The following is a 15,684-nucleotide window of genomic DNA, read 5'->3' on the forward strand; positions in this document are numbered from 1 at the left end:
AACCGTTCCCAACACACACGTCCTCAACCAGTGGAGCATCTCACCACAGGTATTGTTTGTGTCGTCAGTCAGACAAACAAATTATTTTCTCTGTCAATCAGTTTCCAAATGTTGCTACTCTGTCATTCATTACCACGCCCCACTGCTGATTCCCTTCTCCTCATCATACGTTCTCACCCCGACCATCGTCCAGAGCCCCAAACTCTGCCCTGTGCAGACCCGCCTCTGGTTTCTGATCCTGCTCCGTTGAACATCCAACTGATGGTTTCCCGTTCTGCTTTCAGTCTTTGGAGGACAGTGGTGTTCTCTAACAACCCTTTAGAAGCAGGAAAAAATGAACCATAATGTGGAAATAAGACCTGAATAAGGTGGTTAATTCCCAATGGCATTCTTCCTCAGCCCAGAGAATTGAGAGGCAAAGAACATCTCAGACAGAACTGCAGTCAGCTCAACTTCTTCAGTCTGCAGAAAATTCAAAGGAAACGTCTTCACCCAAGAGTGGTGACTGGAACCTATCCCACAGGGAGAGCGAAAGGAGAACAACAGTGGAGGATTTTAAAGGACTGTTGTGGATCACAATCACTGGCAGTGTCCAGCCAACCTCAGTTGACTCTCTACTGTACACTAGGTGTGTTATAAATTCACTAAGTACTGAAGACAGAGTTTAAAATAGAACTGATTTATTTGTCTCAGATCCAGAATATTAAACTCCAGTCCCATTAAAGGTGAATATGCAGAAGAAACTCCTCCCATGCCCAGTGACCAGGGTGCAGAACTGGGTGTGGTGAGCAGCAGCAATAATTGCAGAGTTCAGCACCAACAGTCACTGTCAAAATTGCATTCAGCAACGGTGACGGACAAATATCCAGCATGCAGCTTATTGAAACTTTCTCCCCAGTGTGAACCTGGTAGTGTGTCACAAGGTTAGATTACTGAGTGAATCCCTTCCCCATTCACAACAGGTGAACGGCCCTCTCCCCAGTGTGAACACAATGATGCATATTTGGCGGAGATGGCTGACAGAATCTCTTCCCAAAGTCTGAGCAGGTGATCAGCCTCTAACCAGTGTGAACTCACTGGTGTGCCAACAGATCAGATGACTGACTGAATCCCTTCCCACAGTCTGACCAGGTGAATGGCCATTCCCCAGAGTGAACTGACTGGTGTCTCGGTAGGTGAGATGCCTGAGTGGATCCCTTCCCACAGTCTGAGCAGCTGAACAGTCACTCCACAGTGTGAACTCGCTGGTGACTCTGTAGGGTGGATGATCGAGTGAATCCCTTTCCACAGTGTGAGCAGGTGAACAGCTTCTCCCCAGTGTGAACTCGCTGGTGTGTATGTAGGTGAGATGACTGAGAGAATCTCTTCCCACAGTCTGGGCAGGTGAATGGCTTCTCCCCAGTGTGAACTGACTGGTGACTCAGAAGGTGAGACGATGTGGTGAATCCCTTCCCACAGTCTGAGCAGGTGAACGGCCTCTTCCCAGTGTGAACTGACTGGTGTCCTTGTAGGCTAGCTAACTGTGTGAATCCCTTCCCACAGTCTGAGCAGGTGAAAGGCTTCTCCCCAGTGTGAATTCGCTGGTGTGTCTGTAGGTTGGATGACTGAGTGAATGTCTTCCCACAGACTGAGCAGGTGAACGGCCTCTCCCCAGTGTGAACCGACTGGTGTCTCCGTAGGTGAGATGCCTGAGTGAATCCCTTCCCACAGTCTGAGCAGGTGAACGGCCACTCCCCAGTGTGAACTCGCTGGTGACTCTGTAGGTGGGATGACCGAGTGAATCCCTTTCCACAGTCTGAGCAGGTGAACGGCTTCTCCCCAGTGTGAACTCGCTGGTGTCTCTGCAGGTTGGATGACTGAGTGAATGTCTTATCACAGACTGAGCAGGTGAAATCCCTCACTGCAGTGTGAACTGACTGGTGAATCAGTAGGTGAGCTGATACGGTGAATCCCTTCCCACAGTCTGAGCAGGTGAATGGCCTCTTCCCAGTTTGAACTGATTGGTGTCTTCTGAGGTGAAATGACCGAGTGAATCCCTTCCCACAGTCCGAGCTGGTGAATGGCCTCTCCCCAGTGTGAACTGACTGGTGCCTTCTGAGGTGAAATGACTCAGTGAATCCCTTCCCACAGTCTGAGCAGGTAAATGGCCGCTCCCCGGTGTGAACTGACTGGTGCCTTCTGAGGGGAAATGACTCAGTGAATCCTTTCCCACAGTCTGAGCAGGTGAACGGCCACTCCCCAGTGTGAACTCGCTGATGTACCTTTAGCTTAGATGAGCAAGTGAATTCCTTCCCACAGTCTGAGCAAATGAATGGCCGCTCCCCGGTGTGAAGTCGCTGGTGAGCCATTAGTTCAGATGACCAAGTGAATCCTTCCCCACAAATTCAGCAGATGACCAGCCTCTGCCCAGTTTGAACTGACTGGTGTGTCCACAGGTGGGAAGACAGCCTGAATCCCTTCTCACACACAGAACAGGTGAATGGCCTTGTCCCAGTGCGAACTTGCTGATGTACCTTCATACGAGATGACGGAGTGAATCCATTCCCACTGTCTGAAGCAGATGAATGGGTTCCCCGCTGTGTAAAATGACGGGAATGCCAGTCGGTCAGATGATCGAATGAATCTCTTCGAATGAGTCTGAGCAGGAAGGATGATCGAGTGAATCCTTGCTCCACTTCTTAAATATCTGGTCAGAGACAGCAAAATTGGCGTGTTGTGTTCGAGATTCCCACAGACAAATTCCTTGTCATTTGTAACCTGTAAAAAGATTTACAAAATCCATCAATAGGTGTAGGACAACATTTCAAATGAGATCACTTGAGTTGTCAAGGTGTGATGTGACATCACACTGTTCCAGTGCAGTTCAACCCAAGTTGGAGAGAGAAATCATCTTCTAACTGGGCACAGTGCTTGTATCTGGAATGACCAACAAATTCTCTGATGCTCTTCCTGTCTCTATAAGAATGGGGTATTTCTGCCATCTCCAGTCTGTGACCTGGCTCAGTTTGACTCTCTCCATTGGTATTATTCCCTGTTCTCACTGAGCTGCATGGGTTCCTGGCCCCACAGTAATTGAAACACTCTCACACAAATAGCTGGCAGTGCATTCCACGCACCCACCACTCTCTGGGTAAAAAACTTACCCCTGACATCCCCTCGGTATCTATTTCCAAGCACCTTAAAACTATGCCCCTCGTGTTAGCCATTTCAGCCCTGGGAACAAAAAATCTGGCTATCCACATGATCAATGCCCCTCATCATCTTGTACAGCTAAAAAATGCTCTAAACATCAACAAGGAAATCATACATTACTTTGAGGATTTGTTCGAAGTATACAAAGTTATGAGGGCATAGATAGGGTAAATGCAAGCAGCTTTTTCCACTGAGGTTGGTTGGGATGACAACCAGAGGTCATGGGTAAGGGGGGGGAAAGGTGAAAATTAAACAGAAACATTTGGAAAAGCTCTTTACTGAAATGGTCATGACGTGTGGAATGAGATGTCAGCACAAGTGGTGAATATGAGCTCAGTTTCACCATTTAAAAGTAGTTTGTTTGGGAGCCTGGATGGTAGGGGTATGGAGGGCGATGGTCTCGGTGCAGGTAGTTGCATCAGACAGCTTATGTGTTTTTTTCAGCATTGACTACATGGGCCAAATAGCCTGTTTCCATACTGAACCTCTCCATTTTTTTTTATGACAGACAAGCTGGCCAAAATTTTTGGAAGGGAAAAGGTAGGAGTGACAAGGAGCAGCAATGGCTGGAGTTTCTGGGAGCAATTCAGGAGCTGAGTGATCGATACATCCCAAAGAATTGGAAGCATTGGAAAGGCAGGAGGACACAACCATGGCTGAAATGAGAAGCCAAAGCCAACATAAAAGCCAAAGAGAGGGCAAAAAAAAAAAACCAAAAACTATTGGGAAGCTTTTAGATATCTACAAATGACGAATAAAAGAAAAGTCAGATGAGCTCAGGGGGTGGAATTATGATATTGTAGTCATTAATGAGTCTTGGTAGCACCCAACAGTCTGAGGCATTTAGAGGAACAAAATATCCGGAGACTCAATATCTCTTGAAAACCAAGGTTCCCTGCACCAGTTACCTTTCAACTTTTATTTTGGTAGGCACATACAAACTCCACACTGTCAAAATTTCACTTCTGAAGACCTTCCTCTTACATAGAAAATAGGTGCAGGAGTAGGCCATTCGGCCCTTCGAGCCTGCACCGCCATTCAGTATGATCATGGCTGATCATCCAACTCAGAAACCTTCCCTCCATACCCCCTGACCCCCGTAGCCACAAGGGCCATATCTAACTCCCTCTTAAATATAGCCAATCAACTCTGGCAATTAATCCTTTGCCAGAGAACAGCCTGTCCCAAACCACACTTGTCAGATCCTTTCTGACACCATCAAAATTGTCCTTTCTCTAATTTAGAATCTCAACCTATGATCCAGACCTCTCTTTTTCCATATTTACTTTGAATCTCATGGAATTATGATCACTAATTTCTGTCACCAGCCATGGATTATTTCCTCACAGCTTATTGCACACTTCTGGATCAGGAATTCTACGCAATGATTAAGGGCACATTTGACAAACTCTACCCCATCTACTTTTACAGTATGGGAGTCCCAGTCAATATATAGAAAGTTAAAATGAGTTACTGAATCAACCTTTGTTTCTTGGCATGGTCTGCAATCTCTCTACAAATTTGTTCCTCTAAATCCCTCAGACTGTTGGGTGCAACCAAGGCCCAATAATGGTTATGTCATGGTCCGGTCTGTGAAGTCCACATTCCGGTTCATGGTCTGGTCCGTGGACTCAGGACTCCGGGTCTTCCAGCTGTCCCTCGTTTGGTTGAATTAATCACAGGCACCTGATTCGAATCTGGGGCTTGCAACGTAAGTAGCGCTGGGGTCGAGTGTGGGCGGCTGGTTTGTCTTGTCAGGCCCCCTTGGAGCAACCTGCTGATGGAAGGCTAGTGAAACCATTTGTGATCTCTAGGCCTGGTTGGAGGACCACCGCTTCATGGAGCCTTGTTACCACTCATTTTACAGTACCCTTTGTGGTATGGACTTGGCTGTTTCCTGAGCCAGCTGAGTGGCCGTCAGCCACTCTGAGCTAGATCGGGATCCGGGTGTTTCCGTGGCCAGCTGAGGTTGCTGGCCGAAATGAGACTCGGAGCTTCCCCGGAGCAGAGATGGAACTGTCTGTCATTCTTTGGTGTTTGTCTCTCCTTGTCCTCGCCTCCGTGGGGTAAGACAGGCCATTTTTCCGTTGCCCTGCGGAGGGTCCTGTCTTGTCTTGTCCTGTCCTCGCCTCCGTGGGGTAAGTCCGCCCGTTCTGCCGTTACCTGCGGAGGGTCTTGTCTTGTCTTCGCCTCGATGGGGTAAGTTGGGCCGTTCTAACGTTGCCCCGTGGAGGGTCTTGTCTCTCCTTGTCCTCGCCTCCGTGGGGTAAGTCAGGCCGTTTTGCCATTGCCCTGTGGGGGGATCTGTCTTGTCTTGTCCTCACCTCAGTGGGGTAAGACAGGCCGTTTTGCCATTGCCCTGCGGAGGGTCTTATCTTGTCCTGTCCTCGCCTTGGTGGGGTACGTCCGGCCGTTCTGCCGTTACCTGACGGAGGGTCTTGCCTTGTCCTCGCCTCGGTGGGGTAAGTCCGGCTGTTCTGCCGTTACCTGACGGAGGGTCTTGTCTTGTCCTCGCCTCGGTGGGGTAAGTCCGGCCGTTCTGCCGTTACCTGACGGAGGGACCTGTACCACCTTCGTGTGGAGATGAAGTTCAGTCCCGGCTTGTCTTAGGACAAGTCCCGACTCGATGTCTACGTTCTGTCCTGTCTCATGTTAGTGTCGTGTTAATGATGAGTCCCGGCTTGTCGAAGGATAAGTCCCGGCTCTGTGTTGATGTTCGGTTCCCGGTCTGTCTCTGAGCTCCGAGAACCCAAGCCTCGACGATCCCACAGCCCAGCTCCGAGAACCCAAGCCTCGACGATCCTGCAGCCCAGCTCCGAGAACCCAAGCCTCGACGATCCCGCAGCCCAGCTCCGAGAACCCAAGCCTCGACGATCCCACAGCCCAGCTCCGAGAACCCAAGCCTCAACGATCCCGCAGCCAAACTCCCAGCCTGCAAGCCAAGCTCAAGACCCAAGACCCCAGCCTGCAAGCCAAGCTCAAGACCCAAGACCCCAGCCTCAAGCCTCAAGAGCAAAGACCCCAGCCTGTCTCCAAGCTCAGTCCTCTAGACCCCAGCCATGTCCTGTCCTGAAGCCATGTCATGTCCTTGCCTGGTTCTGGGGTCCGAGCCCGAGGCAAGACCCAGGTTCTGTGTCCTTATCCAGCCTCAGGCTCGGAGTACAAGCCTTATCTCCTAGTCCATGGTTCCTAGTCTTGGTGCCGCTTTCCCTAGCCCAAGTCTGCGTTCCTGTCCCTGCTCCTGGTCTGAATCCTGTCACATCCCTACTCTAGTCAAGTCCAGATCCTTGTACTTCAGTGTCTGTGTCTCGCATTTTGGTCTGATCCCAACGCCCCTATTGTGACAACAGGAGACAGGTAGTTGGTCACTTGTTATACCGGGTCTCCCATCAGAGGCACTGGGAAATTAAATTCAGCTAGCAGAGCATCTCAAGAGAGAAATATTGAGAAATCACTTTCACCATTTGGCCACAGACCAGACATGGATCGGGGTATTAAAACAGAATCAGAATCAGGTTTAATATCACCGGCATGTGATGTGAAATTTGTTAACTTAGCAGCAGCAGTTCAATGCAATACATAATCTAGCAGAGAGAGACAATAATGAATAAAATTAAAAATAATAACAATAATAATAAATAAACAAGTAAACCAATTACAAATATTGAATAGATTTTTTTTTAAAGTGCAAAAACAGAAAGACTGTATATTTTAAAAAAAAAGTAAGATAGTGTCCAAAGATTCAATGTCCATTTAGGAATCGGCTGGCAGAGGGGAAGAAGCTGTTCCTGAATCACTGACTGTGTGCCTTCAGGCTTCTGTACCTGCTTTCTGATGGTAACAGTGAGAAAAGGGCATGCCCTGGGTGCTGGAGGTCCTTCATAATGGACGCTGCCTTTCCGAGACCCCGTTTCCTAAAGATGTCCTGGATACTTTGTAGGCTAGTGCCCAAGATAGAGCTGACTGGATTTACAATCTTCTGCAGCTTCTTTTGGTCCTGTGCAGTAGCCCCTCCATACCAGACAGTGATACACCAAACCAGACCACAAGTTTATCTAAAATGAAGTGTCTCCTGATCCTCAGCCATTTCCAAGGCTGGCAATGTTCTTGGCTCAGTTACAGAAAACAGAGTTAGGAAAAATTCCCCTCATCTACTTTCCGCATCGAGGGGGCAATTGATAGCTGCCCTGCCAAAACCTGAAATGTTATATCATCACACAATTTCTGAAATCCCGGAAATGCTCTTATCACCTGTTTCTGAATTTTATAAATGGAAGTTGGAGATGTCTTTCACCTCTAAACAGGCTCTGAAGTGCAACGAAACCCTGAGCCTGGACTTTTACTTAAAACAACACCGCCGTCACATTCCTGTTTGTGTTTCACTCTCAACCTGCTGATTCAGGGTCTCCGGCTCCTTTCACTCAGGTGGAGCTTTGCCTGGTGAACGGAGTCATTCGACCATTACTGGTGTCAGGTCCCTGCGCTGGGACTGTTGGACTGATCGATTACACAAAGCCGCTTTACCAGTGGCATCAATGACACTGCTTGATGAAAATTTTCTCTGCCCTGTTAGCGCCTGTGTAAGTTTCTTCATCTGAACTATTGTGCACCACAGGGCAGAGGTTTAATTATAAAGATCCCAGTGAACGTACCTGTAGCCATTCTGATTCTGACTAACGATTGTTGATTGTTGTCCTCTTGTTTACATTTGGTCACAGTGTAGGACAGCCCCGCCTGCTAGTGATGCCCTGAATTACACAAAACAAGCAGACAGTGAGTCAGACGGAGTAGGAATACTTTGCAAATGTGACAGTATTGCCATCCCCTGTATCAGAGCAGCAGTTCACTTAGGGACCAAACATTCCCTGTTAACTGTTACCACGTCTGCATGTCTGTCCAGTGATATCTGGCAAATCCTACTGATAGAGTCACAGAGCAACAGATCACAGACACAGACCCTTCAGCCCAATGAGACAATGCTGACCACATTGCCCACGGAGATGGCCCCAATTTCCTGTGTTTGATCCATTTCCCTCCTGGCCTCTTCACTCTATCTACACATCCCAAATGCTTCTAGAATTATACAATTGTGCTGCCTCGTCCACTTCCTCTGTCCGTACCCTCCACATCATCACCAGCCTCTGCATGAAACCGTTGCTGCTCGTGTTGGTTTTACAATCTATTTACCACTCCTCTGCCCATTTAGATCCCCTATAAACTACGATAATCTTCACCGTGAGTACCATCTACTAATTTTGTGTCATCTGTGAACTTACTGGTCAAGCTTGTGCACTTGCATTCAAATCATTGCTATCAAATAACGAATATCAAATGTCCCAACTTGTAGCTTTGTGGTACACCACTAGTTACCCGCCCCCATTCTGAGGAGAAGCCTTCAACCACCACTCTTTGCTTGCTACCTTCAAGGCAATTTTTAAATCCATCTAACTTTCTCTCTCTGTACCACATGGGACCTTATCTCCCAGACCAAGCTGTCATGAGGCATCTTGCCAAAGGCTTTACTGTAGTTCAATGTACAACATCCACTCCCCCACCCTCACTGACAATCATCTTCAAAACCTTAAAATGTATTGTTCAACACAACTTTCCATGCACAATGCCATGGTGACTCCTGATCAGTCTCTGTCGATCCAAGTGTTGGTAGATATTCTGTGTGTGATCGGTCCATATTGTGGAAAATTATCTCCGGCACCTCCCCTTCCATTTTCTCCACTTACCACCAAAAAACCAAAGTGGCACCCCGTAGTAAGCTTATGTTTCTCCAAATGCTCAAAGTTTCTGTCCCCAAGTATCCGTTCCAAGGGTTGGCCCACCCCCTGATGTAACACTCACTGGTCTATAATCCCCAGGATTAAACCTACTGGGTTTATTGAATTACAGAACAACATTTGACAGCCTCCAATCATGTGTTACTACCCCTGTGGCCAGAGAGGATACAATGATCATTGTCAATGCCCCGTAACCTCCCCCCTCACTTCCTGTAGTAACGTGGTGTGTATTGGTAGATTCAACAACATCTCTTTCTGAACGTTTCCATGCTGCTATGTTATCGTCACAATCACTGTCCATCTCATTGGTAACTCTGAAGCAAAGCATTCATTAAACATCTTGCCAATCACCGCATCCTCCAGGCACATTTCCACCTTTGCTCCTGAGTAGTCCGAGTCCTACCCTCAATCTATTCACCATCCTCTTCTTCACCCACATGTAGAATGCCTTGAGCTTTCCTATATCCTACTTCCCAAGGACTTCAAGTTCCCTTTGACCTCTAAGTCACTTCTTAAGCTCCATCCAGGCTACCTTATAATTCTCTGGAGCCTTGCTTGAATGTTGCTTCCTAAACCTAAATAATGAGTCCTTTTCCCTGTTGCTTAAATGTTCCCATCTCTTGTGAACCACGGTTTGTTTATATAAACATTCTTTCACTTTTTGTGGAACAAATCTACCTCGAACTGCATTGAGGTGTTCCTGAAACAGCCTTCACAGTTCCATTGTGCATTTCCCTTTAAAAATGTTTTCCCAATTTACACTCTCAAGTTGCTCCGAATACCATTGCAACTATCCATCCACTAATTAAATACTGTCTCGTAGGGTCTGCTATTATCCTTGTCCATGACAAAAGTTGGGGTGTTGTGGTCACTGTCTCAAAAGGGCCACCCATTGTGACATCTGTCACCTGACCAGCATCATTGCCTCATACTAGATACAGTACGGCAACTCCTCGAGTTAGCCCATACACATACTGTATCAAGAATCCTTCCTGGACACACAACACATTCTGCCTCATTGACACATTTTGGAGCAAGGAGGTGGAATCAACATCAGGAAAGTTGAGATCAACAATGATAACAACCTTCTTGCTTCTGCACCTTTCCCAACGCTGCCAAGTTATCTGCTCTCATTATCCCCGTGGCTTTGGGGGAGGCCTATAGAATACTCACAGAATGATAGCCCCCTTCCTATTTCTGAATTTCACCCACATCGATGTCCTCTGTTTATGTAGCTGTGATACCATCCCTAATTAGTACAGACAATTCTCCCCCTTTCACCCCCCACCCCCATATGTATTATGAAACAACTAAAACCTGGAGCATCAAACACCAATCCTGCCCTTGTAACAGTCACGTCTGTGTAATGGTGATAACATGTACCATCCATGTTCTAAGTTACTTTTATTCTTAATACTTGTTGTATTGAATTAAACACATTTCTAACTCACTACCTGATGCCCTGTCCACAACCGATCCTTCCACAGTCTCTTTGAACATTGCATCTACCTTTATATCAACTGTTCTATCACCTGACCAAACACTCTGGTTCCCATCCCACAACGACTGAGTTTAAACCAACCCCGGCAGCTCCAGCAGTCCTGGCTACAAGAACATTTGATCATCTCAAGTACAGATATAACCCATGCCTTTGGTACAGGGTCAAATGGGAACATTGTAAAACCTAATTCTGCTTCATCACAGATTCGTAGGTTCTGACAATTTATTAGTAGAAAAGTACTTGATGACGACAGGGTACGTAAATATAAATTATTGGTTGGCTGTTGCTAGTTAGGACTGAATGAAATGTGGTGCTGGAACATTTGGTTTCAAGAGGGTTTGCTCTTTGCAGAGGCTTGCTCAAACATATTCTAGGCAACTATATCATTACAGCTTGCAATAGACAGAGGAATCAATGACATGTTGCTGTAGTTCATGGTCACTCCACATTTCTGCGGTCACTACAGCAGGAGACAACTGCGGCGTCTTCTAAAGGGAGGAAATTCTCAACGCATTTTGAGATAATTGTGACCTAACACAGACAAGCAAGGAAACATCAGAAGTGATGTTTGAAATGAGCAAACAATATGAGGGAATGTGCATGGCTTCACAGAGCTGCTGCTGACAGTACATTAGTAGATCTAGAATGATTGCAACTGGGCCTGATAGAGGCATAAATGGTATTTCTAGGCTTATTAAGTCTCACTTCAGCTATTTCCTACTTTCCATGGTACAGAAACGTAATGTCTAAAGGACTAGCGTTTGAGTAACTGAGACTCACCAAACTTTCTCCTGAGTGAATCAGTGGAAACTCTGATTCAGGATGGTGCTCTCAGTCCTCGGGCTGTTTCATTGTTGCTGTTCCCTCATCTTCAGTTGTGGTTTTGTTCCAGTCATGGGCTTTTCTTCCAATAAATCTCTCAGCCCAGATCTAACTTTAACCGGAGAGATAATGAAGCATAGACATAAACCAGATAGAGGTTTCTAAGATTATGAAAGACATAGATAGAGTAGACAAGGAGTATCTTTTCGCTGTTTAGAAATGTCTAATACCAGAGGACATGTAATGAAGGTGTGAGGGAGTGGATGCAAAGGAAATGTGAGGGTAAGTTGTTCTACTCAGAGAGGTGTAGATGCTTGGAATCTGCTGTCTGTTATGGTAGTGGAAGCAAATACACGGGGGCTTTTAAGAGACGTTCAGATAGGCACATGGGTGTGAGGAAGATTGAGAGCATATGGAAATTGTATAGGTGGGAGTTATTGGGGAGGTTGATTAACTTTTCAGCTGGTTTGGCGCACCATTGTGGCCGATGCGCCTGTTCCTGTGATGTACTGTTCTGTGTTCTGTTCTATCTTCAGCATCTTGAGTTTCTCTTTGACTCCCACTGGCAGATAGACAGGTGACAGTGAGGGGGGAATTTCAAAATGTCAATTGAATTCTGAAACCCCTGTCTATATCTACTGGTGCAAACAGACAAAAGCATATTTAATCACAGCCACTCCCTGTGAGGGATGGAATGGAAACTCATTTCCTGCTTTGCTTCCAAAGGAACTTCAGAACCAAACATCTGAGCACAGAACAGAAATACTCGCTCAACATCTCATAAACCCGAACAACCTGATCCCCTGATTCATTTTATCTGGGTCAAAACATGTGTGATGTCCCGGAATCCAACCTCTGAGGGTCACAGCCCACACCGAGAGCCTCGCACATCTTTTCCACATCTCACACTGAGAGATTCACACTACCAATATCCAGCCCCCGGAGACGTCTGCTTCATTGCGGAAGGAGGAACATCCAGCCGCATCTGTAATAACACAAACGTGGACCGAAGCCCAAACACTGCCAGTTCCATATTCCTGGAGCCCCCATCCCAAGATTATATCTCAAGCACCAACTCTCCCAGGGCTCTTTGCCGCTGGTAATATGCGGCAGTGTCTCAGCTAATGCCAGTTCAATCTTCTTGCTGCGTGGGATCTCGCCCAGTACAGCTGGCTGCCATGTTTCCTGCAGTGTAGCAGGAACAAAATGTAAAATTATAAAGTAGAAAATGCTGGGAACTCAGTACGTCAGACTACATCTCTGAAAGGACAAATGGTGGAAGACCCAGTTTCAGAACTGAGACTGTCCAAGGTGCTGCTGACCTGCTGAGCATTTCCAGTATTTTCTCCTCCTTCCTTTAAATTTCCTGCAACTGTAGTATTCTCTCCCTCTTCATTTTAATTCACTGATAGTAACTGATTGTAAAATATCAGCAACACCCTAAATTGTAAATGCCACCCCACCCCAACCCATTTGTTAGTTCTCAGTTCATTCTGACCCTGGTGTAATACATTCCATACAGTCAATGCTCACAGCATCCTTTCCTCCCACTGTCACTCTGTTACATTTGCTTCTGCGGCCACTGTCTCTACGCTGAGAGCCGGTGACCACAGAGCGATAAAAAGTACAACACTTGCTGCAGCTCTGACGGGCTGTTACCCTGGAAACGGAGGAAGTGGCTCACCGAAAATAACCGAAAAAGGAAACAACAAACTCAACATCAGATGCTGTGAGTGTCAGTATTACAAAGATTAACACTGCAGCCATTTTGTAACGGGGAAACTAAAATTGAAATGGCTGCTTTTACCCTGCCACCTGCTGTGTTCAATTAAACCTCTGGTAGCTCCAGCTATCAAAAACCCAATCCTGGAAAAGATGCAAAACAAAACTTCACAATGAAGACAAAGTTTGAAAGAGAGATTGCTGAAATATATCATTGCAGCAATGGTACTGTATACAGGCTGGACAGAGGTTGAACAAGATGGGTGACATATATCATTGAGGTGGTGAGATACAGGCTGGACAGAGATTGAACAAGATGGTTGATATATATCATTGAGGTGGTGAGATACAGGCTGGACAGGGAGTGAACAAGATGGGTGATATATATCATTGAGGTGGTGAGATACAGGCTGGACAGAGATTGAACAAGATGGGTGATATATATCATTGAGGTGGTGAGATACAGGCTGGACAGAGATTGAACAAGATGGGTGATATATATCATTGAGGTGGTGAGATACAGGCTGGACAGAGATTGAACAAGATGGGTGATATATATCATTGAGGTGGTGAGATACAGGCTGGACAGAGATTGAACAAGATGGGCAGGGGATGAGCAGATGGAGCCAGATGGGAGCAGGGGATCAAGGGCGATCTCTGATGGTCCTCCAGCAAAACACAGATCCTGAAATGATAGTACTCACTAGTAGATAACAGATATCAGTAGTATACCAAAGCCAGAACAAACAATAACTTTGGTATATGCCCTTTTCCACTTCACACATTTCATCAATGCTCCGCAGAAAGTATCCCATCTGGGTACTTCACATCTTCACACAGCTACTGCTCTTCCTTTAACTGAATGAAGTAGTGGAGAACTGTGGACACAGCTGAGCACATCATAGAAACCAACCTCCCCTCCATGGACTCAGTCTACACTTCCCACCGCCTCAGTAAAGCAGCCAACGTAATGAAAGATCCCCACAACCTGAACATTCTCACTTCTCACCCTCCCACAGGGGTGAAGATAAAATAAAACAGAAACATACCACCCAGGCTCCATGAAGATGTCCATTCTGCTGTTATAAGCGAACTGAATGTTCCCCAGGGTGATGAGTGGACTCCTGACCTCACAGTCTAAATCGATGTGACCTTGCACCACATATCTACCTACACTGCACTTTCTCTGTAACCATAAGGATTTGTTCCACTCTGGTATTGCTTTACCTCAATGAACTGCTGCAATGTATTGATCTGTGCGGATAATACCGAACTCACGGTTTTCACTCAACCTCTGTACATGTAAAACAAAATAAAGATTCCCCATTTTAATCGTGTGGAAATATTAGACAGACTGGGTTGCTCCTTTGGAACTTCTGGAGGGAGTGTACATAATTATGAGAAACCCAGATAAATGAACAAGACTTAATTCTCTCATTAACCGAGCCAGATATCGGGAAACACTGTCAGCATTTCGGCAAGTCGTAGTCATGGAAAGAAAATGTAAATAAACTTCCCAGACCCCCGAGAGGACGTGAGAGATCTGGATCTCACTGTCCTGTCTGAACGGGGAAAGATGAAACTACTCATACACGTGAAGCAGTGACCCAAGGGTGCTATCACTATGTTTAACCCTCGAGTCTGCAAGAACACAACGGGACGAATGGCCGCTTCCAGTCTGCTGGAAATATGTAAAACAACTATCGATCCAGGTGAAGTTTGGATCCGAGACCGGGCCGGGTGATGGAGATAAAGGTCCCCAGGTACAACTCACCGGATGGGTTCGGTCTCGGCATCACCACCTCATCCCGCTCCTGGGACCAGATCACCAGGGGCTGAGCGGCGGCTCATCTCAGACTCTTCCGTGTGAAGGTCTCACAACTCGGACCGACCCCAAGGCCGCCAGTTCGAGGAAGTTAGCGGAACTCACCGCCAAACATCAGGTCCCCGCTCCCCCCGGGATCGGCTTCAGTACTCTCCGATGGGAAATTGTCGGTCTCCTTCACCCTGGTGACCGGCCTCAATACTCACCGACGGGAACCTGCTCGATTTGCCCCGCAGACAGCGATCCGCTTCAACAGAGAACGGAAAGAAAACCAGCGCCCATCCGGGGACTGTGAGGGCGGGGCGGAGGCGGGGCCTCGGAAGCAAAACCCCGCGGATGCTGCAGATCTGCGTTCAACGGGAGCGAGACCCGGGATCACGTGACGGGTGGAGGGTCTCCCACGTGACCCGGTGACTCCGCCCCCTCACTCCTCGATCGTGGAATTAATTTCCATCTTCTGCAGCCCCGTGTTGCCCCAACCACTCACCTCCCACCCCCGTCACTATTTCCACCTTCCCACCTCCCCCTCACCTGGATCCACCTCTCACTCCCCAGCTCTTGCCCCATCCCCACCCCTCACCTCTTTTCTCGGACTATTTCCCGTCCACTCTCAGTCCAGAGGGAGGGTCTCGGCCCGAAATGTTGACGGTCCATTTCCCTCCACAGATGCTGCCCGACCCACTGAGTTCCTCCGGCAGTTTGTTCTTTGGTCTGTGTGACCCGTGTTAGTGTGGGGAGCGGGATTTTACACCATATTCCCGGTACAGTCTCAACAAAACACAAATAATTGTCACTTTGCCCGGACCATTGGCCCCGCTTGCAGGGCAACAGTC

The 15,684-nt window shown here is 47.2% G+C and overlaps 1 protein-coding gene across 1 annotated transcript in view; it reads right to left on the minus strand.

Moving 5' to 3' along the window:
* LOC140208309 (uncharacterized) overlaps positions 1–15,684 on the minus strand; it is a 292,599-nt gene that overhangs the window by 255,370 nt on the left and 21,545 nt on the right. The window contains 1 exon segment of the mRNA XM_072276898.1: positions 1,309–1,866. Coding sequence (XP_072132999.1) covers positions 1,309–1,866 — 558 coding nt within the window.

This window comes from Mobula birostris, chromosome 13 (genome assembly GCF_030028105.1).
Source record: "Mobula birostris isolate sMobBir1 chromosome 13, sMobBir1.hap1, whole genome shotgun sequence".
NCBI lineage: Eukaryota > Metazoa > Chordata > Chondrichthyes > Myliobatiformes > Myliobatidae > Mobula > Mobula birostris.